The following is a 25,493-nucleotide window of genomic DNA, read 5'->3' as shown; positions in this document are numbered from 1 at the left end:
TGAGTTTTGGAACAGGTACTGTTTGAGGTTAGCTGGCTTCAGGAGCCTTTGTCGCCTCCCAGGCATGTTTGCTGTTGTTTGGTTTGCTGAGGGCCTGCACACAGGTACAGGTAGGAGACCTGTGGCCTCAGGGAAAGTGTGGACAGTCTTCCTCCATTGTCCTGGAAGCTATTAATATACCTAGTAAACAGATGCCCTAGGGACAGAACCTTAGCTGGAAGCTTCTCACTTGATACTCCTGGGGTTCTGGATGGGGTACAATAGAGGATTAATGGCCACCTTTGGTGGCTTCTAAGGGCTTCTGCTGAAGTACCGGGCAGGGGTGGTAGGAAGGAGAGAGCTCTCTCTGGTTTCCTCGTTTTGGTGCCAGGCTTGACTCCCTGAGCTGTCATCTTCTAGCTGAAGGAGCTGTCACTCAGTAAAGAGCTTCATGCAGTGGGGGCTTTTGGGCACACAGTAGGAGGCTTGCAGGTGAGGTGAACACACAGTACACGTCTGCAGACTAAATGAGCATGTGCACCAGGGTGACAGTTTGTCTGTGGTGCTTTCCTGTCTGTTCATTTGTTTTAAATTTTGGAGTAAAAATGAAACACAGAACAAAAAGATATCAAAGTAAAATCTAGCCGTCTGAAAAACTGGAAAACAGTTCACGCAGTTTGATTTACTTAAACGAATGTTGATAATGTTCCCCTTCCCTCCACTGAGTTTGCCAGAGGGGCTCTGTGAGCAGCCATGACTTATAGACTGGTTTATGAGTGTGTAGCGCACATACTGTAAAACCTGAGTCTAATTATAGCTTTGTCTATGGAGGGTGCGATGCGTTCATGAGTTTTTGGAAATGTCTCATTCACTTCGGGGGAACAGGTGAACTTATAGGCAAGGACAGCTCTAGACCAGAGGGCGCTGCTCGACTGCCGCCCAGTTCATTGGGTGTGGTGATGAGGAACCCTCAGATCCCAATTTCCCCTCACCATTGAAGGTTCATCACCACTCAGGGTCTGTAAAAGGTATGACCTTTCGAGCCTATGTGTGTCAAACACTTCTTGCCTGGTCCTTCCTCCTGATCGAGAGCTCCTACGGGCAGTTTCTATGTCTGGAAGCGCTGTGGTGCCAAGAGCAGTCTCTCTCCTGTGGCACAAAGATAAACTATCTCTTTCTGCCCCGTTTCTCCCCTCCTAGCTCCATTGGGGAATGCTCCATTTCCCCCCACCTACACCCCACCCTTGGTCTGTGAGTGAGGGTTGGGCCTAGCTGCGCTGTGGCAAGGCCAGGGAGCCAGTAGACCTGGGGAAACAGGGTCCACCTGCCTCTGATTGGTTGCATGGCTTTGAGCAGGTGGCCTGTCCTCTGAGCCTGGGTGCCTCTCTAGCATCTGGTGGCTGCTTGGCCTGGCAGAGGCCTTAGGTGACCAGGAAGCAAAGCAGGTGTCCGTGGCTGTGCAAAGCTTCCCCTCTTGTGTTTCTGGTGCCCTCTGGTCTGCTCGTCTCAGCTGCTGGCTCTGCTGCTTTCTCCAGTATGACTGTCTCTCCCCCCTTCCCTTCACCAGCCCAGAAGCCTTTGTGATGACACCTAGGACTCACTGTTTAAAATGAAGCAAACCCTGGGCAGTGCAGGGAAGCCCAGCAACTACATAGTGCTTAGAGTTTTGTTGAGAGCCCCCCAGAAGGCTTCCGTCCACTTCGCTCTTCTCTCTCTGCTCTGTCCTGTGAAGTTACAGGCGTGCTGCTTTCTTAGTCAAGCACCTGAACCTACTGAATAGTTAATGTAGATGTACTTACAGGCTAGAAACCCCCTTGTGTCTGCTGCCCAGGTGCAGGGCGTCATTCACTACCTGGACATGACACCTGGCCAACTGCAGTCTTCCTCCTGATGGCTGCTCTCCTGGTGGACGGGCCAGCGAAGAGGCCAAGGTGACTGCAGGTGGCGGGGATAGGTGTGTTTGTTGGGTGTCACCAGTTCTCAATCCAGTCCCTGTCCTTCGCTAAGGGGTGGTGACCTCAGCATAGCTGTGAAGTGAATGACATTTGCCCTCTGGCAGTGACCCCAAGGTCTGACCCAACGGTCCTTTTAAGTCCTCTTGGGACATTTGAAAGTTCTACCTGATTATTAGGTGGAGGAAAGGATGTTTTGAATTCTGTTTTGTTTGTGCCTTACAGGTGCCCCTGATGGACAGAATGTGTCCAGGCGTGTGCATCATTGTGACACCAATTGTGGGGAAAGTGTGCTTTTCCTTTTTATTTATCCCCTCTTTCATTACCAGCGTTGTGTCCTACACTTTAGGGCTGGGGGTGTGCATGAAATGTCCCTGGAAGCAGCGACTCTGGAAATGAAGTCTAAATGTGTGTCCAGCTAGGAGTAGGGAGAGATGTTAACTCTTGTCCCTGTTCTCTTGGCATTGTCCAATTGAGACGATTTTCGTTTTCTGTGGTCATATTAACGTTTCAGTCACACCCACAACCTGCCATCTAGGAGGTTAAAGTGTCATCTTTTGGGGAAAGGTCCCTGTTTCTGAAGCCTTCCAACAGTGGGTTCTGTTTGATGGTTGTTGTTTTTTAAATGAGATATTTAGAAGTGTTTTTTAACTGAAGGTATGAAGTTTTTCAAGTAATCTTTTTGCTATTGAATTATAGTTCACTATATTATGGTTGGGAGTGACTAAGCCTTTGAATTTGTTGAGACTTGCTTTGTGGCCATTTTTTATGAATCTTCATCATGTGTGTGAGTGAGTTGAGTTCTCCAGTTTAATGCTGGGTCCTAAATATGCTCATTAATTCATTCATTGTTGTAGTAAATCATGCAGAACATCAGATGTGAGGTGATAAGGGCTATGGAGAAAAAAGCAACTGGGACAGATGGAATTCTTGTGTGGTCCATTCCTGCGATTTTAAATGAAGTGGCCAAGGGAGGCCTCACTGTTGATCCATCAGGCTCATTCGTTCATTCCTTTCTCCAGTTATTCCTTCATCCATTCATTCATTCACTCGGTCATTTATGGCAGTTGGGCCTTCTAGATGCCAGTTACTGCCCTTGGCACACATAGACTTATGAATGAAACATCCCCAAGTTTGTGGAGTTCATGTTGTACCAGGGGAAGAGGACATTGAATAAATACAATTAGTAAACTGTGGCAAGGAAGCAGGCTTGGGGGAGCTGGCAGAGAAGGAGCTGTAGTTCAGGTCCGGCAGGGGCAAGGTGCCTGGGACAGTCAGGAGGCAGGAGAGGAGTATGGGCATGTGACTGGTGAATCCCTGCTCCAGGCTCTGGCTGGTCACAGAGGGACATGCAGGCCATCTTCAGCAATGAGACTTTTGCTGTGAGTGAAGGAAGGGTCACTCCCCTTTGAGTGAATGGGGAGCTCCTAGAGGTTCTGAGTGGAGTGACCCACCGGCCTTGTGCTACAGAGAATGACTGCTGGACACATGGGGCAGGGGAAGGACAGGAAGCCTGGTGGAGACAGTGGTGAGAACCACTGTGATTCTACACATGTTAGATAGGATTCACTGAGGCTGTAGGTAGGCTGAGAGGGAAACCCTCGGGCAGTGACTAGAATTTGAGATTGGAGCATCTGGAGGTGGAGTTGCCATGAATCACAGTGGAGAACATGGATGAAGCTGGCCTTGCGGGGAGGTGAGGGCTAGTGTTGGACATGTGGATTGTTGAAAAGTTATGCCCAGTAGTGATGCTGAGTAGGCAGTTGTGAACATGAGCCCCAACTTGGGAGGAGGGCCGAGGCAAGGGTCTTAACATTAGGAGTCAGTGGCATAATGATGGTATGGAAATGAAATCTGCCAAGGAAACATACCTCCATGCAACATCTATAAGGTAGACATTGTGTATAATTTTTTTAAAAAGATAATGATTAGAGTTACCAGTGTGTTTTCTACCAACTCATACTTTATAGAGTCTCACTGTTTCTCAGCAGAGGTATCTTGTCCGGATCTCTTGTTTTGTGTGTCCACCTGTAGAAGCAGCCCCATACCTGAGGTGGGAGAGCTCAGCCTCATAGCCCTGGATCACTGATAATTACGGTGGTGATGTCAATAAGGACAGCAATGGTCCCTCCAAGTGCTGCCTGCCCCGTATTCATTTAGCTCTTTATGTTCTCCGTCCTTCCATTCTTCTTGAGGGGCCTGCAAGGTGGGTATCTGAGGCTGCTAGAGGCCAGGTAACTTTACCAAGCTTACACAGTGAATTTTAAACAAGTGTCCCAGGTGTTTCTTCTAGACTGAACCTAACCCCCATTCCCCCACCCCAACACACACTGCAGTCCCACATTTCCAACTGCCTGTTGGATTTTCCTACACCCTACCCCACCTCTACCTCCCCCCTGATCCCCCGCCCCATGACCAACCAAGTTCTTGAAAGAAGCTGCTTTCCCTATTGGACATTTGAGGTCCAGCAGGGCAAGTTGGTTTCCAGAAAGCCCAGGTGGAATGCTTGTTGCTGGCCAGGAGGGCAGCCGCATCCCCACCCCGCATTGGAAGAGGCCAGCTTCCCAAGAAATGCAGCGCTGCTTCAGGTTGGCCTCTTTGCTGCCCTGTCTTCTCTTTCCACCAAGTGGAAGAAACACCTTCTATTTTTAAATATTTCAGCTGTTACTATTAAGTAATATTGGTTCCTACTACAACCCAGCTGTTAGGTAAAATACATAACCAAACGTTTGGAGGTTGCTAAGAAGGAAATTCTGAAATCCATCTTTTGTATTATGTAAACTTGACCTTATGTAACTGAAGTGGCAAGGACAATTACACAGGAGATTTGTGGCCTTCCTAGACCACTGGAACTATTTTAATTTTTAGATAATGTATTTTTATCCAGTGAGTTTAGGGCAATCAAAACGGCTTTCAGAGACTAACTTAGAGGTGTGAGCACAGCTAAGCCCAGGTGAGGGGCTGCAGGGGTGGGAGCAGATGTTTCAGTGGGTGTGACCAGATTTAAATCCAGGGGTCAATACTTACTGGCTGCTGCCCTGGGCGAACTGCTAACAACTCACCAGCCTGGGTTTTCCCACCTGTGGTCTGTCTGGTCACCGCTTTCTGGGCTGTGAGGACTGAAGTCAGTAATACAGTGTAGCTCTTGTAGGAAGTGCTGAGTAGTAGAACATTAGGTTTCTTTTTATGCTTCTATCTTATTGCCTTTGCATTGTAATTGTATAACATTAGAGTTCTTGTCCAGTAATACCTTATTTCTAAAGGTATGATAGTAAAGTCCCACATGGATTGCTCTGTCACTTATTTCTGGAGGTCAGGCTCATTTTTTAGTCAGCTGAGAACTTAGAGCAGGTTTCACCATTTTGGGTTCTATTTATAGTTTCTGGGAAATACATTTGTGCACTTTTTGAAAGCCAAGTTCCCCACTGTGTGCCAGGATTTTATTACAACTGTTGCTCAATTTGAGCTTGCAGATATTTCCAAAACACAGTGTTTCTTCTTAAGGCTTACAAAAAAATTAGAAACATTAAAAGGGTTTTAAAGAGCTTTAAGGGTAGTTCCGAACTCAGGAATGGGAGATTTAGCACTTGCTTCATCAGTCCATTCATGGTACAGGGTGCATGCAGATGACTCTGTTCCCTCAGATTGACCCTAGCATGTCCAGCCACACACAGCAGTATTTGCTTCTATCTTACTGCCTTTGCATTGTAATTGTATATCATTAGAGTTCTTGTCCAGTAATACCTTATTTATAAAGTTATGATAGCAAAGTCCCACGTGATGCCATAACAACACCAGAGCTGTCCTGAAAGTGGGAGAATTAAAATATGATGCTGCACATGTCTCTGAGCTGGAGCTGCTGGGGCGGGGCAGCATCCTGATGTCTTGTGTAGAGGGGCCTTGGAGCTGTGCAGACCTACATCTTTGCATCAGAAGTAACTATTTTCTGTGGAATCGGATTTGGAACATGTTTTTGAGTAAAGCTTTCTCATAGTGTATACAGCATATTATTCTGATTTAAAAAACCATTTAAGTGGTCTGTTAAGAAAAGTTTTGTTTCTTAAAAACCTGTATAACCAATAATTTCAGCTTGTCATTTAATAGGACTAAAAAAACAACAACTATGCACCAGAAGAGAATCAAACCAAGTAGTGTGGTTGGTGTGAAGGGAGAACTGTGGCTGAACGTGAGGTGTGAGTTGATCATACATTTGAAGTAATCCTAAAGAACATTGGCATGTGGACGCGACAGCTCTTCTGTTTCCATGTGTCCCACTGCTGGGGCTGGGCTACTTGGGGGCTTTTGTTCTTGTTCCTGTGTTGCTTCTGGCGTTTGCAGTAGGGTGTCTCCTAGTGTCGCTACCCTTGGTGGTGGTGGTCTGGAGAAGAAAGATAGGGGTCCAGACTGGTACTTCATTTCTCTGCCTCTTGAGCTGCACCTGCCTTGAGCCCTTACCCCCTCCAGATTCCGGGAGGTTAGCACTGATCTCTGATGCTGTCTGCACTTGTTTCCAGGTGAGATGAGTGGTGCCATTTGGCTGCAAGTGCCACCTACCTAGTGGTCCTGTGGCATTTAACAGATGGATGCCAGTTTTCTGTGGCTCCCCATCCTCATCTGGGTGGCCTCTCCCCAACGTTGACCAAGTGGATCACCCTCTTTTAGCACCTTGTCCTAAGACCACATGCTCTTGGTGCCTGGCCACTGCCCTTGACACTGGTCCTCAGCTCCTTGACATGTTATTTTCATCTCTCCTACTTCTTAGCAGTGAGACATCCCTAGGACTGTCCTTGGATGGCTGCTCATTCTTGTTGACTCATCCCTAAGGGATCTCAGTGGTTCCCTCCCACCATATCATAGCTCAGAAACGATCCTGATTCTGCCTCAGTTCACGTTTACAGCTCCAACCTGGATCCTCCTGAATTCCAGTTCCCAGAGCTCTCTGCTTGTCTGGATCCCCACCTGGGTATTTACTAAACATCTCAGACTTGCTGTGCCCGAAACCAGATTCTCGATGTCTCCCTGCAAACCTGCTCTTCTCACAGCCTCCATGGATTCAGTGGTACCTTCATTCTGTGCCCTTTCTCCTGCACATTGATCCAGTTAGCAAATGCCATCTGCTGCCCCTAAGATAAGTACACAAGGGATGTTCCCGTTTTAGTGATGAAAATGTTCCAAAACTGATTCTTAGTGGTGATTGTGCAACTTGGTAAATTTACTAAAAAAATCATTGAAGAGGGTGAAATGCAGAGTGTACCTCAGTAAAGTTATTAAATGTGTGTGGATCCTCCTCACAACTGCCCTCTCTCCTGCAGCATCATGGCCACCTCCCTGTTCCAGCACCTTTCAGGTTCTGGGGGACCCTAGAGAACAACACCCATATCCTTGTGTTTTCAGGGGGGAGAGGCAGGGGGCTCAGCAGATGGCACACATTTGGATTTGCCTATCTTTTCTCAAATTAGGGGCTTTCGTGAATGGCAGGCCAGTGTGGGAGTAAGTCTCTAAGAAGCTGGCGGCTGGCCTGCTGATGGGCAGGGCCTCTTCATTTCATAGGGTCCCAGATGCCATGACCTGTTGTCTTTTTCTCTTGGCATACTCTTTTCACCAGAGAGTACCTGTTCAGCTCCTCCCTAGGGCACAGACTTCCCACCCACAGCCCCCGCTTCTACTGTATCAGCAGCACCCATTCTGTGCTCTGCTCTGCCGGCCACTTACCAGCTTCCAAGATTCTATGGCTGTCTCCTGGGTGATCGGTTTTTGGGAAAGACTTTGTTCTTTTCTTATTGCCCTTAGAGTGGAGATTTTGGAGGGAGCTGAGTAAGTCCCATCAGCCATGTTCTTCCAACAAGCCACCCCTTGAGTGTGAAGAGTGAGGCACCCCCTCAGCTCAGCAGAGACATTGGGTATGCAGACCTTGGACACTGCACTTTCAGAATTGATAGGGAAGCCTCATTAGACTCCTAGTAACACTCTAGACATTTAAACACCCCAGTTCACCATCATTCTTATCCATTCTTCTTAAAAACACTGTCACTGGACTTCAAAATTGAAATCTTCATGACACCAGAATTGTCCTCTCCACATCTTCATCACTCATGTTAGGAACTCTCAGAAGTCGTCAAGAGCGTTTTTCACTTACTTATAAGGGAGATTTTATGTCAAATGGCCCTATACTCAGCGAAATGATTTTACTAAGTGTTAGGCCTGTTAGGGGTGCATATTACCTCTGCCTTTTGTTTGTTTGGGGGTTTTGTTTGCTTGTTAAAGAAGAGGCAAGAGCAGCTATATGAGTGCTCTGAGATATTTTGAGATGCTGGATTTGAGGGAATGTCTCACATAGCATAAGAATGTCTGCAGCTTTAGTTGATGAATAATTGGGACTGGAGACCACAGTCCTTCCTCAGACAATGCCCCAAGAATTGGAGTTCCCCAAGTTGGCTGGTTAAGGAATGTAATTTGAAAATGTCGGTTTCAAATGCAGATGTCATTGAAATGGAAGTTCCTTTTATCTCAAGATGAAACTCAGCCTATTGACTCCTTCCTCCTCATTAAACACCTAGTTCAGGGTGATTGTAGGGCCTGGCCCATCCTGGAAACTGAACAGGCTGGGAACACTGCGTTTTGCTTAATCATTCCAGCTTTCTGGGATTTTACATTTTTGAGAGATATCGTGTCGTAAGGGTGCCAAGTCTGTGTTTCTACCATTAAAAAGTTACATATTTCCTTCTGTCAGAAATTTTCATTTAAAGTTGATTTTGAGTAGGTCAATTTAAGGTGAAACTCAAGTGACTTTGTGAGCAGGAGGTTTTCTTTTGTGCTCGTGTTTCTGACTCCTGGGAGGCAATCGTGAAGATTCTGTGTATCTTTTCTCAGGACATGTATAGATGGTCTGAGTAAGCCAGGACCTGCCTCTTTTTTGGTGACCTGTCTAAATATAGCCCTGCCCCAGCCCCTTCCAGGTCCCAGTCCCACACTGACGTTGGTGTCAATGTTCTTACTAGACATGCTGCACTCTGTTCTAAGAATCTGATAAAATGTTGAACTGTCCTTCCGTTCGTATCATCAGAGGAACTTCCAATAACAAATGAGTCATGTTTGGTGAAAAGTGGAGTGAGATGTTTCCCTGGGGGGGATTTGGCTCCTAGCCCTTTTGCTCACAGACCTAGCAGTGAATTCCAGGGTGTATGGTCAACCCCTTGTCATTAACATAAACTCTGTTCTCAATTTTTTGTCTTTTGTCTTTGACTTGCTTTAAAAAACACACACACAAAAAAAACTAGTTTGCCATATATGTATGGTTCCTTAAACAGGATCCTGTTTTGTTTCACTTTTTTTGAGCCTTTTTGTTTCACTTTTTTTGAGCCTTTTAAAAGTGTATGTTACTGATAGAGTCTTCTGCAGCCCCTACTCCCCACCCCCTTTCAGTGTTGTTTCTAAGATTCACTCACATCATTTTCATGCTAAACACAGTTACATACTCTTAATCTCCTGCAGGATCTGTGGATCTGTGGTGGCTACTTGGCAGCTTCCAGCAAGCCCTGCTTTAACAACTGTTCTTGCCCCACTCAGATTCACGCCCAGAAGATTTTCAAGTTTGGATATGTCTAGTGTGGAGTTGCAGGGTCCTAGAACCATGATTCAGTTTGAGAAAAGAAAGTCAGTGATTTCCAGAAGGTCCATTCTCATTTATACTGCTACCTGCCCCACTGGCTGCCCCACAGGCTCTCCCAACACCTGGAGACTTGGGAGTGGAGAGGGTGTAATCTCAGGACTCATGCTGGTCTGACTGGCTTTCCTTGACTACCAGTGTGGCCTGAGTTTTAGTCTATTTTTTTTCTTGCCGTAAGAGCCCTTCTTTGAAAAGCCTATTCACATTTCTGGCCATTTTCTTTGGTCTTTTTGGTCCTGGTCTGTAGAAGTTACTCATTTATTATAGATAAAAGTTCTCTGTCAGTACTTTCAATTACATGTGGTGTTGACCATCTTCTTCACATCTCTCTTCCACTTATAAATAGTGTCTAATAAGCAGAAATTCTTAATGAAAATGTAGTCAGATTGATCAGTTTTGTCTTGTATGGTAAGCACTTTTTGCATTTTGTGTATTTCTTTAAAAGGTCATGAGTATATTTTCAAATAGTATCCTTTAAAGATTTTTAAATTTTGCTGGTTACATTTGAGTCTTATTCCATGCAGGATTAATTTTGGTCCATGGGGATGAGTTCCATCTTTTCATAAACATAAATGTTCAATACTTTAGCTCTGGTTATCTGCACAGGACCTGTTACCACCTTCTTCAGGAGCATCTTGGGGGCTCTGGGTTTATTATTCCATACGAACCATCAAACTAATTCGTGTATGTAGAGGACCCACTAAAGTTATGTGTGGATTTTCAATTGCCTGGCTGGTCAGTGTCCCTAACTCCCGTGGGACTCAGGGGTCAACTGCAGTTTGACAACCACTTTGTCAGCTCATGAACGACTCTGCATTGGATCTATACAGACCAGTTGGGAGAGAATTGATGTCCTTCTGATAGCAACTCTTCTTGTTCTTAAATGTGGTCTTTCTGTTCATTTATTTTAGTCATTTAAAATATTTGTCACTATCTTTTATAGTTTTTATTCATAAAAAGTGTCTCCTATCTTCTGTTATATTTAATTGGTACTTTGTATTTTTTAAAAATATTAGGTTTTGTATTTGTTGCATTACTAGTATATTGAAATACAGTTTGTTTTTTAGTGTTGTTCTTTTCCAGAGCCTTGTTAATGTCCTCATTAGTTCTATTAAGTTTTCTGTAAGTTATTTTTCTTTTTTTCTCCTTTTTTTGGGGGGCGGGTGGGGAAGAGCTCTGTATTGGCAATCAGAGAGTCTGTGAGTCATGGCGATTCTGTTTCTCCCCTTTTTGCTTGTGTTATTGTACCATAGCTAGCTCCTGGGGTAGCTGGAATCTTGTCTTTTTCGAGGTTCACTATTAAAAGCAATATTTGCTGTGAGTTTTTTTTTTTTATAGATGCCCCTTTTTTAGGTTAAAGAAAGTCTCTTTTATTCTTAGTTGGCTAAGAGTTTTTATAATGACTAGTTGTTGGGTTTTATTATATGCTTGTTTTCATTATTTACATGATCATTATTAGTGTAGTGAATTACATTTATAGATGTTCTGTATAGAAATGTGTTACATTTCTTATGTTAAAATGCCACTTACCTTGGTCTGTCATCTTTTTTATAGACTGTTAGATTAAGCTTGCTAATAAATTACCTGGGATTTTTGTAGCTCTGTCACGACTGAGTATAATTTCTTTCTTACACTGTCTTTCTCTGGTTTTTGTAATAAGAGTTACACTGGCCTCTTAAAATGAGCTCAGGATTGTGCTTTACCTTCCTGTGCTCTTTCAGGTGTGTGTAGGGTTTTTTTTGTGTGTGTTTTCTTAATTGAATGATTAGTTAGTTGAACGGTTGATAATACTGTTTCTAATATGACCTTTGTGGAAATATTTTAAACTATTCAGTTTAATTTATGATTAAGGATTACTCTATATTTTTGTCAACTTGGGAAAGTTATTTTTTTTTCTTTAGAAATGTGTTTAATTTATGTAGGTTTTAAAATTGATTGGCCTAATGGTCATTTCAAAAAAATATTTTAAATCTCTGTGATATCTGTATATTGGTAAGCATGGATATCTGTAATGAATATTTATTATTTCATTCTTCTGGGTCCTATTTGTATCACCTGATATTGAGACTTCCATTTTGGTTCTGTGTCTGTCTGTACCATCACCTGTGCTGCTGTGAGGTCAGCAGGTTTGCAAAGCAGGAGGCCAGGCAAGTGGGCAGTGGGCAGGCGGGGCCTTCTGCTCTTTGTTGATGGGGTGGGGCCTGTCAAAGGTGACCTTGGCACAGAAGGGCTGCTCCCTTCAGGGTTTAGATTGGCTCCTGGGGCTTGGAGGTGACACATAAATCTGATCATGAAACTGCCTCGGCGAAGCCATAGCTAGTGAAGATTTGGGGTGGGCCTCCGTCTTTTCTCTTCGTCCCCATGTCTGTGCCTCTGCGCTCTAAGCAGCAACCACGTGCCTTTAAAGAAGACAGTGGTGGGACAATGAAGTTCCAGCTGTTTGTCTGTCTCAATTCAATGGGATTTCAGCCTGAAAACCTGACGAACTGTGTTGATTGTAAGATCAGGACAGGGAAGCGGGGCTGCTGGTCTTCCCACCAGGGTCCTGAAGTGGATCCCCCACTCCTGTGTTTTCCAGGTAGACTTAGCCACTTCTGGTTAAAGTATAGGATGTATTTTTCCCAGTTCTAGGTTCTCTCTTTTCTCCTATAGCAGTGATGGCGAACCTTTTGAGCTCGGCGTGTCAGCATTTTGAAAAACCCTAACTTAACTCTGGTGCCGTGTCACAGAAAGAAATTTTTTGATATTTGCAACCATAGTACAACAAAGATTTATATTTTTTATATTTATTTTATATATTTAAATGCCATTTAACAAAGAAAAATCAACCAAAAAAAATGAGTTTGCGTATCACCTCTGACACGCGTGTCATAGGTTTGCCATCACTGTCCTATAGGAACCTACAGTTGGTTTTGCCAGGAATCACTTGATTACTACAAGGGGAGTATCGCTCTATGAAAGGAGAAGTGTCTCCCCAGGTCTCCTTCCACTGCTCCCTCTCCACAATGGCCAATGAGGTGCTTCCTTTGCTGGTGAAGTGCCCCAGCCCGCTGTGTCCAACCTCCCCATGCTTGCTGGCCCCTAGCTGTGTCTGCTTTGGGGACAACAGGGTTGGTGGGGTCCTGAAGGTGTGCTGTCTCCGCCTACTGAAGGGAAGGCCCCAGGGCTTTGTGCCTGCAGGTGGTCTCTGGACACCACACCAGGACCTGACCAAACCTTCTCTCTCCTCCCCTCCTCTACCTCTCACACGGGTAGCTCATGGGAGGCAGTGCTTCTGGAAGCCCCTGGAAGCTTCTAGAAGGCTGAGTTACTTGAGAAGCTGGATGCTCCAAGGCAGTATTGGCTGTCCTGAGGTCTGCAGAGTTGTTGGTACCCAGACGGGATGAGATTGGGGCTTGTCTGCTGGAATATTTGAATCTCTCCAGAGGCTGGGGCCAGGCTTTCCTTGCACAATTTGTCCACAGCTCTATCATCATCTGTCAAACATGCACACCTAGGGTCAGCTGGCACTCTCCTGGGGTTCTCAGCTAGCGCCCTGGCCACCAGCTTTCTGATTGCCCTGTTTACCACCCTCAACGTAAAAAGTGTTTTCTGGGCCCACATTTTGGGGAACAGGGTTCAGGAGCACCTGAGGGAAGGTGGGCTCAGTTTGGCTGCCTCTGGAAACAGAAGAGGCGCCAGCACCTCCTAGACTCTCATTCTGCCCATTTGCACGAACCCCATGACAATGAATCTGGGTTGGAGGCTGTGTCCTGGTCCCAGATGGACACTAGGTCACACACTCAGCACCTGCCACGTGCCGGCACTTGTCACGCTACTGGAATGATGGAGGAAAATCAAGGCCAGGTGCCTTCTTGCAGGTAACTGGCTGGATGTGAACTCACAGTTGAGCCTGAGTCCACCTACCATCACTGCCCTACGCTCTGGCCCACACTGTGGACATATGGGGAGCCAGTTCTCCAGTGCATATCCCGTGAGCCAACATCACAGTGGCCCAGCCCAGCCTGCTCTCCTTAGTATTAACTGATTGCAGAACAGCTCCCATCTCATGCTCCAGTGTCTTCCACATTGTTGGCCAGGACATGGGTGTGGAGACAGTGAGTTTGCAGGGCGAACCCTTTCAGCAGCACTGCAGGCTTGCCTTTCCACTAAAACATTCTCTCTGGTGTCCGCAGACAACTTGGAGATGCCAGTGCAGTAGTGATGGGGTAGGTGGGGGGCAGGCATGGCCTTAGGAAAGTCCTAACCAGCTGTGCAAAGCCCCTCTCCTCGGGTACAGACACTGGCCGAGAGTCTACATCTCATTAGTGTATAGCGGGACCTTAAATTTCCTACCAGAGAGAAATATTTTGAAAACTTGTAGTTTGGGAGTTGGTGTGAATTGGGCAGAGGTGCAAGCTAATTTAGGTGAAGCCCACACCTGGTGTAAATTGTAGCTTCTTATTTTAGCTGTGATAAGAATTGTATTAGGGGATTTTCTTTCCAGCTCTGCTCTGTGGGCTATGGCAGCTCGGTTGAACTTGTAAACCTGTCTTCCTGGTCCTGGGTGGGTGGCAAGACCTGGTCTGGCCAGCCTTTTGGGGTCTTGTGTCAGCCTTGAGCAGAGCCTTGCAGGGCTGATCCTGAGGCTGCCCCAGCCCTAGGACCTTTCAGAAGTAGAGTTGTTCATAGAGAGCTCAGAACTGCAGAGCACTCGAGCAAGCCAGTAATTACAGGGCAGACTGGCCTTTGGTCACAACTGAAACCAAAGTCAGAGCCACAGGGAGAGATATGAGTGGTCAGGCAGGCCCACTGCTGGCAGGAAACACACTCGTGGGTGTTTACTCAGAGCTCCAGGTGGGCGTTCCTGGCTTCCGGGGGTGCCTGACCACCGAGCTCTGCTGGAGACCACCAACGCCTGCTCCCACATGGTGCAGGCCTGGGTCCTACATTGTTCCCAAGTCCCCAGGCACCCAGCCTGAGAACCACCGCTCAGGGTGACCTGCTCCCTGGGCTCTTTAGCCCGTTCGGCAGCATGGTTAGGATACCCAGGTTCTAGTTCCTGGCTGTCATTTTCATTTGCTGGGTGGCTTTGGGCATGTTGCTCAGACTCAGTGCTTCTCTTTTCCACCTGTCCTATGGGGTATATAGCTGGTGCCTGTCACTGTCCTGTGGGATCCTTTGTGTTACACATTAAATGAGGTAGCACGAGTGAAGCTAGGCCAGGCCCAGCGCACAGGACCTGCAGTGATGCTCTGGTAGCAACGACAAGGGGACATGCAGGAAGGAGTGCCGCCTGACACCCTCTCCACCTCCAGGATGGAGCAGAGACCTACCTGCTCTAGTCAACTTCTCACTGACTTGGAAGACTGATCCACTCCCTAGAACTGTGCAAGGAAATTGTGTGTACAGGACACAGAAAGGGTTACATTTACTGTAACGTTTAATATATGCAAACCAACTGATACAGGTCTCTCCCTGCCCCACGTGGAGAACAAAGCCTTCCCATATACATCTGTAAAATCTATAAATGTCGCCATTGATTATATTTATTTCTTTTCATTTTGCTCTCAATTGAAAACAGTACAAAACAAAACTCCCTCTTCTTGTGCCATAATTGTTTTTATTCTCATTTTTCAAGTATAATGTAAATAATGGTGAATACTTTCCATAAGCCCATTTCTTTGGCACCACATATATACATGTAATGAGGCAGAGAGAAAGGATATATATGTTCACTTACAAATTAGGCCAAGGTGGGGCCACTGAAGTTATTTACATTAGCCACAGAAGATCATCACATCTTTACATTGAGAAACACTTAAGGCTTCACCTCCTCTTCCCTCTACACATACACAGTGTTAAAAAGAATAATTGTGATTCAGTTAAGATCACCTTTGGGGAAAGTGATATTGCATATAAATCAGTATTTTGAATAAAACCTGATATGACTGTTGATTCTTCTGACTGATATTTTTAATAAGTAATGTATTCCGAAGCTCCTTGGCGAGATGGCAGATTGAACATATGACTATAATTTCACTCTCACCCAAAATTCACAAAAACTCCAGTAAAGATCCATGTGTCAGAAGCAGCACCCACCCAGCAGCCAGACTGCGGTCCCTAAACACTGGAGGGACCTGTTCTCGTCAGAGAAATGTTTGATGCAATGTGGGGATCAAACAGTGGGCAAGAGAATCAAGCATTTGCCCTGCCTTTCTCCTAAAAACTGCTATCTGAGAAACATGGGTAGTTAATTTGGGTCTCTCCTTATTACAGAAATGGTCTGGCCAACAGTTGAAGGGGGATGGACGGTTGACAACCCCAGTGAGATCATCTGGGCAGTTACCATTGCTGGCTGTTCATAGAATAGGAAAGCCTTGCACGTCATAAGAGCTCCCTGAGCAGGTGCAGAACCTCCACAGTGCATGACCCCCACACATGCACCTTGCCTTTCTCTCCACCATCTGGCAATTCTGGTCCATGTGACTGCCCTGCCAGATGCCACACTGAGAGTGAGTGGCCCTTGGTGTCCTGGGGACACTCACAACCCTTCCCAGGAGGCACTCTTGTCCACTCTTCCAGCTGCAGGCAGACCAGACTCCAGACTGCGTATCTTTTCCTGGGAACCATTACCACCCTGTCATGCCATTACTTTTGTGCTCACTCCTGTCATTAAGGAACACATGTGTAGGAATAACACAGGTAGACTATAACTATAAAGAAAAGTGAAGGATGCCCTAGCCCAGCGGTTCTCAACCTGTGGGTCGCGACCCCTTTGGCCGTCGAACGACCCTTTCACAGGGGTCGCCTAAGACCATCCTGCATATCAGATATTTACATGACGATTCATAACAGTAGCAACATTACAGTTATGAAGTAGCAACAAAAGTAATTTTATGGTTGGGTCAAAACATGAGGAACTGTATTTAAAGGGCCAGAAGGTTGAGAACCACTGCCCTAGCCAGTTTGACTCAGTGGATAGAGTGTCAGCCCGCAGTCCGAAGGGTCCCAGGTTTGATTCCCGGTAAAGGGCATGTACTTGGGTTGCAGGCTTGATCCCTGGCCCTGCTTGGAGTGCATGCATGAGGCAACCAATTGATGTGTCTTTCTCACATGGATGTTTCTCTCTGTCTCTCCCCCTCCTTTCTATTCTTTCTAAGAATCAATGGAAACATATCCTCAGGTGAGGATTAACAAAACAAACAAACAAAAAATAAAAGGTAGGGGCTGCCTGACGAAGTTAGAGTATTGGGTGGGCCTGTGATGTGCGGAGCACACAGGGCCTTCCGGCATCACTCCTTATCCCACACATGTTTTTCAGTGTGTGGACACATTTCACAGCCATAGGGGAACACGTTTTTCAGTTACATCTCTAATTTAACCCGTCTTCTTTTTCCTCCCTTTCTCCGCCTCCCCAGATAGGCAAAATGTCAGAATAAGAGGAAATTGTGGTTACATAGTTGCGATATCTTTTATTTTTTCCTGGATTTGAATGACTCATTCTTCACTTGAATGGACCCTGAACTTTGGCGTGTTTTCTGAGGAATAGTGCTTCTCTGTGTTTCATGTCTATATGATGGCATGGCATGGTGTGTGAAGAGAGGACCTAACCATGGAAAGTGACAGTGCCCTTTATGATCATTTACTAAATAAAGAAACAGTATCCCAGATTTCTTCTCTCCGTGGCTGAGAACAGCACAGTCGGCATTTCTTACTGGGCCCTGAATGTGCTCTTTGTGCTTCTGCTGACGTCACGAGTCTGATTGTTTTAATGTATTTCTCATGGCACAACCTATACAAGCAATTTTCTCTCCACCATAAAATATTCATGGGAATACAGGCTTTTTTGTTTTGGTGCTGCATTCTTTAAGTAGAGAAGGTTTGATTGTTTTCTCCAGGGCGTTCTGGGTCAGAGGCACTAGCAACTTCTGCTGGGAACTCATGGCATTTCAGCTAGTTTTTGATACTGAATCAGTACAAGTCTTGTCTGACGCACCCGCTGGAGGTTAGGATGAATGGGGATTGTGACTTCTCTCAGCAGCTGGTGTGCAGGACAGGGCTGGGGACAGCTACGGCCACTCTCCCCACCTGGCGTGTCTGTGTGGGACACACTAGGGTGAGCAGGTAGGGTTTCTTGATCCCTGCATGGCTCCCTGTGGCCCACGTGTGCTGCCACGCTGTTTGTCTCTAACCGTAAGTGGAGCATTGTCAGCAGGGGTGGAGGAAAGGCAGGAGCTAGTTTGGGTGTGTCTGACATAGGTAATGTTCGACTTTTCATTCTCTCTGCTCTTTAACTTTCTGTAGCAAAAGAGTGAAGTTTTCTCTGATACCTCAAAAAGGTAAACCGAGGCAAGACTTTATTCCGTTCTAACAGCAAATGTGGAGGAAATGCTGCAGTCAGAACAGTGATGCATTCACTGAGGACGCTTCTGCCCCGGCTCAGCCACCTTCATACCCCACTCGTTTCACTCCTGGCAGCAGGGAGGTTTGTCTGCAGGTTCGTCAGCCACATCAGCATATTCCTCACCTGGACCCATTGCTCTTTGGTGTCTGCAGTGGGACTCACCAGCTACCAGGGAGGGTGTCCTTAGAAGATTCCCTGGGATTCCATTCTCAGGAGACTCTAAGGAACATTTGAGTTAACAAGACAAACCTTTGTTTGAATGTGGTGGATGTGCGTCATTACTGAGCAGGGGCCACCTGAGCGTGCTGCTGTGCCTCAGCATCTTTCATCCTCGTTTGCTTTCCCGAGACCACCATCCTCTTCTCTTTCAGCCCCTGAACCCACTGCCAGCTTCTCTGCTTTTGGTCCAGCCTCCCCACACTGCCTGTCCCCCTGCCCAGGGGACATCCACAGGGCAGGGGATATGAGCTCTTCTGCCTTTGAATCCCCATGACCCCCACACATGCACCCGGACTCCTGGTTCCTTGCTCGTGATGCCTCTTCCATGTCAGGGAGATGCAGTCCCTTGCAGGCCTTCTCTGGGCCTTTGTCAGCCATCCTCCCGCCCCCCAATCTGGTGTCCCATTGTAGGCCTGGGCCTGTGCCCAGCACCCAGCACAGAGCAGGAGGTCCTGCACACTAGCAGCAGATAAATGTGCATGGACATGGTGGCCCATCACAGGTTTGGTTAATAAAAAGGATCCTTTTACAGTTGTTTTTTGTTCTTGTTTTTTATTATTATTATTGATTTTTAGAGAGAGAGGAAGGGAAAGGGAGAGAGAAACATGGATGAGGGAGCAAAACTTTGATCAGCTGCCTCCCGCATGTCCCCTACCGGGGAGTGAGCCTGCAACCTAGGCATATGCCCTGACTGGCAATCGAACCAGCAACCTTTTGGTGCATAAGACAACACCCAACCAACTGAGCCACACCAGCCAGGGCTATGTTTAGTTTTAAGAGATTAACTATGGGGCATTTCTGATGGCCCCCCTTCCCCATCTATGAAAAATTAGAAAACAGGGAGAGGATGAGCTCAAGTGGGCAGTGATGAGTCCTCGGTCTGGCCTGTCAGCAATGGCATTGCTGCTGCATAGGGTCTCAGGTCACTTTGGTACATCTTCTAAATGGGGTCACACCTGACCTCCCCTGCCATAGTGGCCACCAAAGTGACACTGCTCACAAAATGTAGGTGCTATGCTCATTTATTAGTTCTCTGTGGTTATTTACTGAAGCTAAAATAGTACTGTTTAACCAGACAAGCACAGTGTGAGAGAGACCCTGTAGGTAATTTCTACCTCTGAACATAGACCCAGGAGTTCTCTCTGAAACAGTGACCGTGTATGTGTAACCCAGAAAGGTAGGGTCAGGCCTGTCCTTCGAAAGCAAAGTCAGACTCACCTGAGAAGTCCGTTATGTACCTCACCTATAATCTGTGAGGTAATGAGGCAGGTTAGTGAGTTAATGGACAATAACTTTTGGATGCCATAGGTGGATGCAGAGGGAACCTATGAGGCTGGTGGTCAGTCACAGCAATGACAGGTTTGGGAGCACTCAGCATTATTCATAGGTGACAGTGATACCCCTCCAAACACATGACCTGAATCCCCTCATGGTGTAGAGTCCCCTTGTTGCTAAGCTTTTTTACTAAGCTCCCTTCCCTGCCCTTCATACGACTTTTTCCTTCAGAGAAAGTCTGAAGCAAATGGAGGAAGATACTGAGGTTTTTTAAAATCGGTATTATTTATCCAGTTTATCCAGTTTGCTATATTTTCATAATAAAATGATCAAAACAAGAAAAGCCGGGGGATTAATAAATGTAGTCTTCTCAGGTTGTATGTGGTGGGGGTGGGTGGGATACCACTCTTCCCTGGGCCTGTTCAGGAAAACACTCTTTATTTGTATAGATTTTGTCACATAAAGATCAAGTAAAAACCTCTTAATGGGTCAAGTCTGATACCCAATTAGACAAAAATGCATACATTTAAAAAGTTGGGGGTTGCACTTCACTGATTTGGGGAACAGAGGAGAAACAGTCAGCTGGTGTTTACCCCTGCTTGTTAGTGTTAAAAGAGAGGAGATTGGATAGTTTCTTAACATGATCAAGTGTGGAGAATTTGTTGGTCGCCCTCTGGGCAGTTCTGTGTTGTAGCTGCTTCAGACTCTGAGGTGAGAGTATCCTGGGCAGCTTCCAGCCTGTCAGCTTCCTGGGCTCTGCCTCCATGAGCCATGCACTGCACTCAGATGACACATTTGTCAGGACATGGTGCTCAGAGCGCAGTGCCTGCGTCTGCTCGGGGTCAGAACACAGGGCTTCCACACAGCCAGCCTCTCCCTCAGCCCCAGCCTTCCCTTATCAGAAAGGCCAGTGTGGGACCTGCCATCTGGACAATGACCACAGAAATGCTCTGCCCTGAGGGGTGGTTCCATTTATGGGCTGGGCTTTTGTACCAGAACCTATGGGCTGTAGGGCTGGGAGCACAGAACTCCTCAGGAACTGCATATCTGCTACTGGAGGGCTCTGGCCTGAGGGCGAGGTCCTGGGTATGTGTGTAGTGGGGGTGACTACTTCCAGGCAGACTCCGGGACCAAGTCATATGCATAACTTGGCCTGTGCTAGCGTCCAGGCAGAGACAGCCCTTAGGTAAGAAAACTGGTCCTTGGTGGCCCTGGCCTTTTGAATTGGGGCTGCCATCTGAGTCTTGCAACCCACTTCAGGGCAAGGCCCCCTTCTGCCCTGGCCTCCAGGTCTGGGCCTAGAGCAGATTGGGGAGACCTTTCTGGAAGTGACCAGGGAGCTGTGGGTCTCTGTGCTATGCTCTCCCCTCAGCTCCTTTGGGGGCTTTATGAACAAAGTCCATTAGGGGGGTGCAGGGGGAGAGCACAGCGTGTCTGAGTACCACTGTGGAAAGTTCTCTGGCCACAGTGCAAGCCTGTGTTCATGTATTTTCAAAGTGGAAACCTGTCCCAGCAGGAGCACCCACCTTGGGGTTCTCTTGTGATGTCCATAATTGAAAACTTACATTACTCCTGTACTCCTTTTCTCGCTTTAATTTGGTATTATTTGTCAGTATTAAGATTGATTCTGCTGCTGTTTCTAATCTCAGTCACTGGTGCTATCCTCTGCCAGACTTCGAGCCTAAAAGAAGCCGTGGGTTCTGTGTAGCAGACACGCCTCATGCATGTGCCTGTGCAGGCCAGCTGGGAGGCACTCTGTGGGCTGCAGCCAGTAAACATGTTTGCTGAGAGGGCACTTGCTTCGCCATGGAAACAGGCCCTCGTCCTGAGCATCTGTCTGGACCACTCTGTGGCACACACTGTTCTGTTTCCGGTACACAGCTCTTCAGTGACTTGGTGAGAAGGAGGAAGCGACACCGCAGTCAGCCTCCATACTTAGTGCTGTTCAACCCTCTCCAGAGTTCTTCCCTTTTCTCCTTGTGACTTTCAAACTTGCTTTCAGAAAAGGTGATGGGCCTGCAGTGGCTTCCTGTGAGAGAGCAGGGGCCAGTGTGCGTGAATGTGTCCTGGTCTCACCTTCATGATGACTGTGATTTTTGTACTTGAAGAGTAGATCCTCTCATAGGCTGCTGAGTCCCTCACTGTGACCCTTTTGGGCAAGAGTTGGGGAGAGGCATCTGAAATGTGAACTGTCCTTCAGCATGCGGATACCCCTTGCTGCTTGCTAAGGGACTGGGTGGTTGCTCAGGCGGGGGACGCCGTGGCCTGCAGTGACCATGCTCTGTGTTGTGCTCTCTCTGCAGTGGATGTGGCCTCGGCGCTGCCTTTGCAGGTGGCTCCCTCGGCGGTGCCCATGGACCTGCGCCTGGACCACCAGTTCCCGCTGCCTGTGGCGGAGCCCGCCCTCCGGGAACAGCAGCTGCAGCAGGAGCTCCTGGCTCTGAAGCAGAAGCAGCAGCTGCAGCGGCAGATCCTCATCGCAGAGTTCCAAAGGCAGCACGAACAGCTGTCACGGCAGCACGAGGCCCAGCTGCACGAGCACATCAAGGTGAGTCCTGGTTCCAGCACATGCTTTCTCACCATGATCCTAGCTGCTGAGCATGGTCCCTAGCAACCAGCTGCATCGTTAGGACTCACAGGCAGGGACGTTCCTCGCCGTGCCCCGAAGACAGATCACTGGATGCCTGTATCTTCAGCAGCAGGGTGTTGGCCAACTAAATTGTGGCAGATGTAGTATATAGTGGAAACAGTGTCTAAAGTCCCAGTGTAGGATGTACTTAAAGCAGAGAGAGTGCTTCCCATCTAATTTCACTGCCAATACATGTCCTGAAATAGGAAAATTACCAGTAAGAATAGTAACCCAGGTTATCTCTTGGATGGTGTCTACCTCTTCTCATTTTGTCCTACTGATCTTTTGTAACTGGAAAGAGGTGTTAACATTTTCTTATATTTAAATAGAATAAGAAAAACTAACATAGATCTTTTTTTTTGGGGGGGGGGTTGCTTACTCTATACAAGTATCTAATCATATTCCAGGTTTTAAAATTAAATACATAGGAAAGAAATATGTATTAGTGAAATGTAGTGAAGGTACAATATGTAGTTAACAGTCCTGCTAGGACTGTTAGGACTGTGATTTGCTGGTCCTGATAAGCTCTCATAGTATTTGAGCCATGCAGAGCAGCATTGCCCTATAGAAATATACAGGGTACATTACAATTATGTAGGTAATTTTACATTTCCTAGTAGCCTCGTTAAAACAAAGCAAAAAAACCCATTTCTATGTAACATATTACCCCACAACTTAGCGGCTACAACAATAGACGTGTATTATCCCCTAGTTTCTGAGGGTCAAGGACCCAGGAGCAGCTTAGCTGGAGGTGGGGGCTTAGGGCCTCTCATAAGGTTGTGGTCTAGCTGGCATTTAGGGCCACAGGATCCATGTCCAAGCTCACATGTGTTTGTGGGCAGGAGGCCTCAGGTCCTTATCATGTGGGCCTCTCTCGCAGCCCCCAAAGCACATAGAGTGCATGCGTGTGCTCCCAAAGGCAGGCCCCTCACTGCCCTTCACTGTGTGTCTCTATCAGTCACATGTCCATGCCTCCCAACGTGGACATGGGTTTGCAGGCCCAACACAGCTGTACCTGGCTGAAGGAAGACCTCAGTAGCTACCTATTGAATCGCATTATCCCTCACACTCCTGTCGTCATGCACTAATACAGACAGCACCAGTGTCCTACCTTGCAGGCATGGTTCGTGCCAACTGGCATTAAACATGTCTCATGTAGGAGTCTGTTGAATTTATAGTTTGTAGAAAAAAAATGAGATTTTGAAAAATAAACAAACCCCATGTATATGAGGTCATCAGGGCAGCAAGAATCATCAAGACCCTTGAGAGGGCGGTGCTGCCATCACAGGGCAAGTGGGCTTCCAACAGCTTGGTCCTCTGACTGCGCTGGGTCTGGTGTCCTGACCCTGTTCCTGTTCTCACCTGGCACTTCAGGAATTTGTATCCCTGCCATGGAGATGGGAGAGTGTCCTTCCCGAGTCCTCGTGTCAGCCTGTGCAGGGCCAGCCTGGCCGTTGGGCGCTTCTCATGCCCTTGTCACCAAGAGAGCTCAGGCCTGGTTCTCCACACACAGGAAAGAATCTCAAGGTCACATGTTCTCTGCATTTTAATCATTTGTTTTTCCATTTAAAATGGAGATCATAAAAGCTGTTTAAACTTTGTAATTGTATCATTACATCAGCGGCTTTTGTTTTGATGATTTAAACCCTCTTCCTAAGCTGTCACATTGTTAGTGACATTTGGCAGTCGTGTTTGCCAGACAGAGCTCTTGAGCACATAGTCTAATTAGTGCCATTAAATCATCAGTGAATTTGAGTAGAAACTTGTAAATAAGAAGGGAGTCATTTTTAAAATATGACTTAAATTGTTAACTTTGGGTGCAGAAGATCTTTAATGAGCTCTCAGTGCTCAGTACTGCACGTGACTTTGACAGTTTCTCTGCGAGTCAGGCTGTTTCAGGTACCATGTTCCTGCTTGCATCCTATACATGGTTAGTTCTCTCCTTTCCTGAACAAGGTCCCAATGAGCACTGTACCTGAGGCAGGGTGTGAGAGAGCCAGAGTTTGGGGTGTGGGGAATATCTGTGCCCAGAAATCGTGAACTTTCACCAACTGGGATAGCACAGATAACTAAAAGACTATTTTCTAGATTTGCTGCTTTGGGAGTTGTTATAGTTTTAATTCTCTTTATTTTATCAAAGAAATACATGTTTTTAGTGTTTCAAATCAAAAAGTGGGGTTAACCAACAAAGCTGCCCCTCTCTGCCCTCCGTCCGGATTCACAGGCCCTAGACCTCGTCAGGCAAGCATTCCCTGCCTAGACAGCCAGCTTTCTCCCTGCAGGAAAGAACCCAGTGAGCAATTTCCCACTTGAGGGAAGAACTGGCTCTCCTGCTCAACCCCCACACACATACACATACACAAGGCCACTTCTTGGGGGCCACTTATTGGTATACTCAGACTTTACTCTGCTTAAAGACCTACTCAGAGTCTCCCTTCCTCTGTCAGTCTGTGTGCGTATTGCTCACACTTAGCACTCGGGGAACCACATGTCCTTCCTGATACAGCTCTGGGGTTTCCCTGGAGTGAATCATTTCTCCCTTCCCATTGGCTTAGGTCCCTCTTTCCTGATGCAAACCAGTCCCACATTTTGAGAGGCCTTGGAGCTCTTCTCACAGTGGCCACTCACTGATGAGTGCATTTGTAGTTGTCAGCGGCTATTTCTAAGTATAATGATACAATCACATGGTTTTTGTATTTCCAAGTATCTGAAATTGGAATTTATTGCATCTTTAGATCAGGATCGATAATTTAAATATTCCTTTCATGCAAAGGGGAAATGATTTTAGCATCTAAGACTCACTAGGTCCTTCCTGCTTGTGTGGTGATGCTTACCGTTTTATAGGACTGCACGGACTGTATTGCAGGAGCGTCTCAGTTACCTTTTGCTGTGTAGCAAATTACCCCAAATATAGCACTTACCACAGTAGTCATTTTGTATGTTGAGGGTTGTTTAAGCTGCTTTTCAGGCCTGGGATTTCTCTCTCTACCTACAGCAGTGGGGTGACCTATAATTGCCTCACTTTCTGGTCTGATGTTTGGCAAGCTGTTGGGGGGCAGGGGATTATTTGCTGGTTTCAGAGTTGCAAGCTCAGCAGAAGGGCAAGTGTGTTTTCCCTCTAGGATGTTATTGCCCCACTGGCCAAAGCAGGTCTCATAGCTAAGGTCAGAGTTCCTTTGGGAATAATATCCAAGGGAATGGGTACTGGGGACATGCAGCAACAGGGCCAGAGTGCATGCAGGAGGGATGCTCACTCTCATTCAGAGGGGACAGGGGACATGTTCAGCAGTGACTCGGGCAGGAGTTGGGTGCATGCAGGAGGAAGGGCAGGAGACTGGAAACCCGAGTGCAAGCCAGTTCACTATCTCAGCCACCTCCTAGTTCTCG

At 46.7% G+C, this 25,493-nt stretch overlaps 1 protein-coding gene across 11 annotated transcripts in view; it reads left to right on the top strand.

The window, feature by feature from the left end:
- HDAC4 (histone deacetylase 4) overlaps nt 1-25,493 on the top strand; it is a 201,353-nt gene that overhangs the window by 86,425 nt on the left and 89,435 nt on the right. For all 11 annotated transcript variants that reach the window (XM_015561928.1, XM_015561929.1, XM_015561923.1 and 8 more), the window contains one exon: nt 21,781-22,025. In XM_015561928.1, coding sequence (XP_015417414.1) covers nt 21,781-22,025 — 245 coding nt within the window. The remainder of the gene's footprint in view (nt 1-21,780; nt 22,026-25,493) is intronic.

The sequence above is a fragment of the Myotis davidii genome, unplaced genomic scaffold, assembly GCF_000327345.1.
Source record: "Myotis davidii unplaced genomic scaffold, ASM32734v1 scaffold370, whole genome shotgun sequence".
NCBI lineage: Eukaryota > Metazoa > Chordata > Mammalia > Chiroptera > Vespertilionidae > Myotis > Myotis davidii.
Note: the sequence above shows the minus strand (reverse complement) of the source record. Positions and strands in the feature narration are given on the sequence as shown.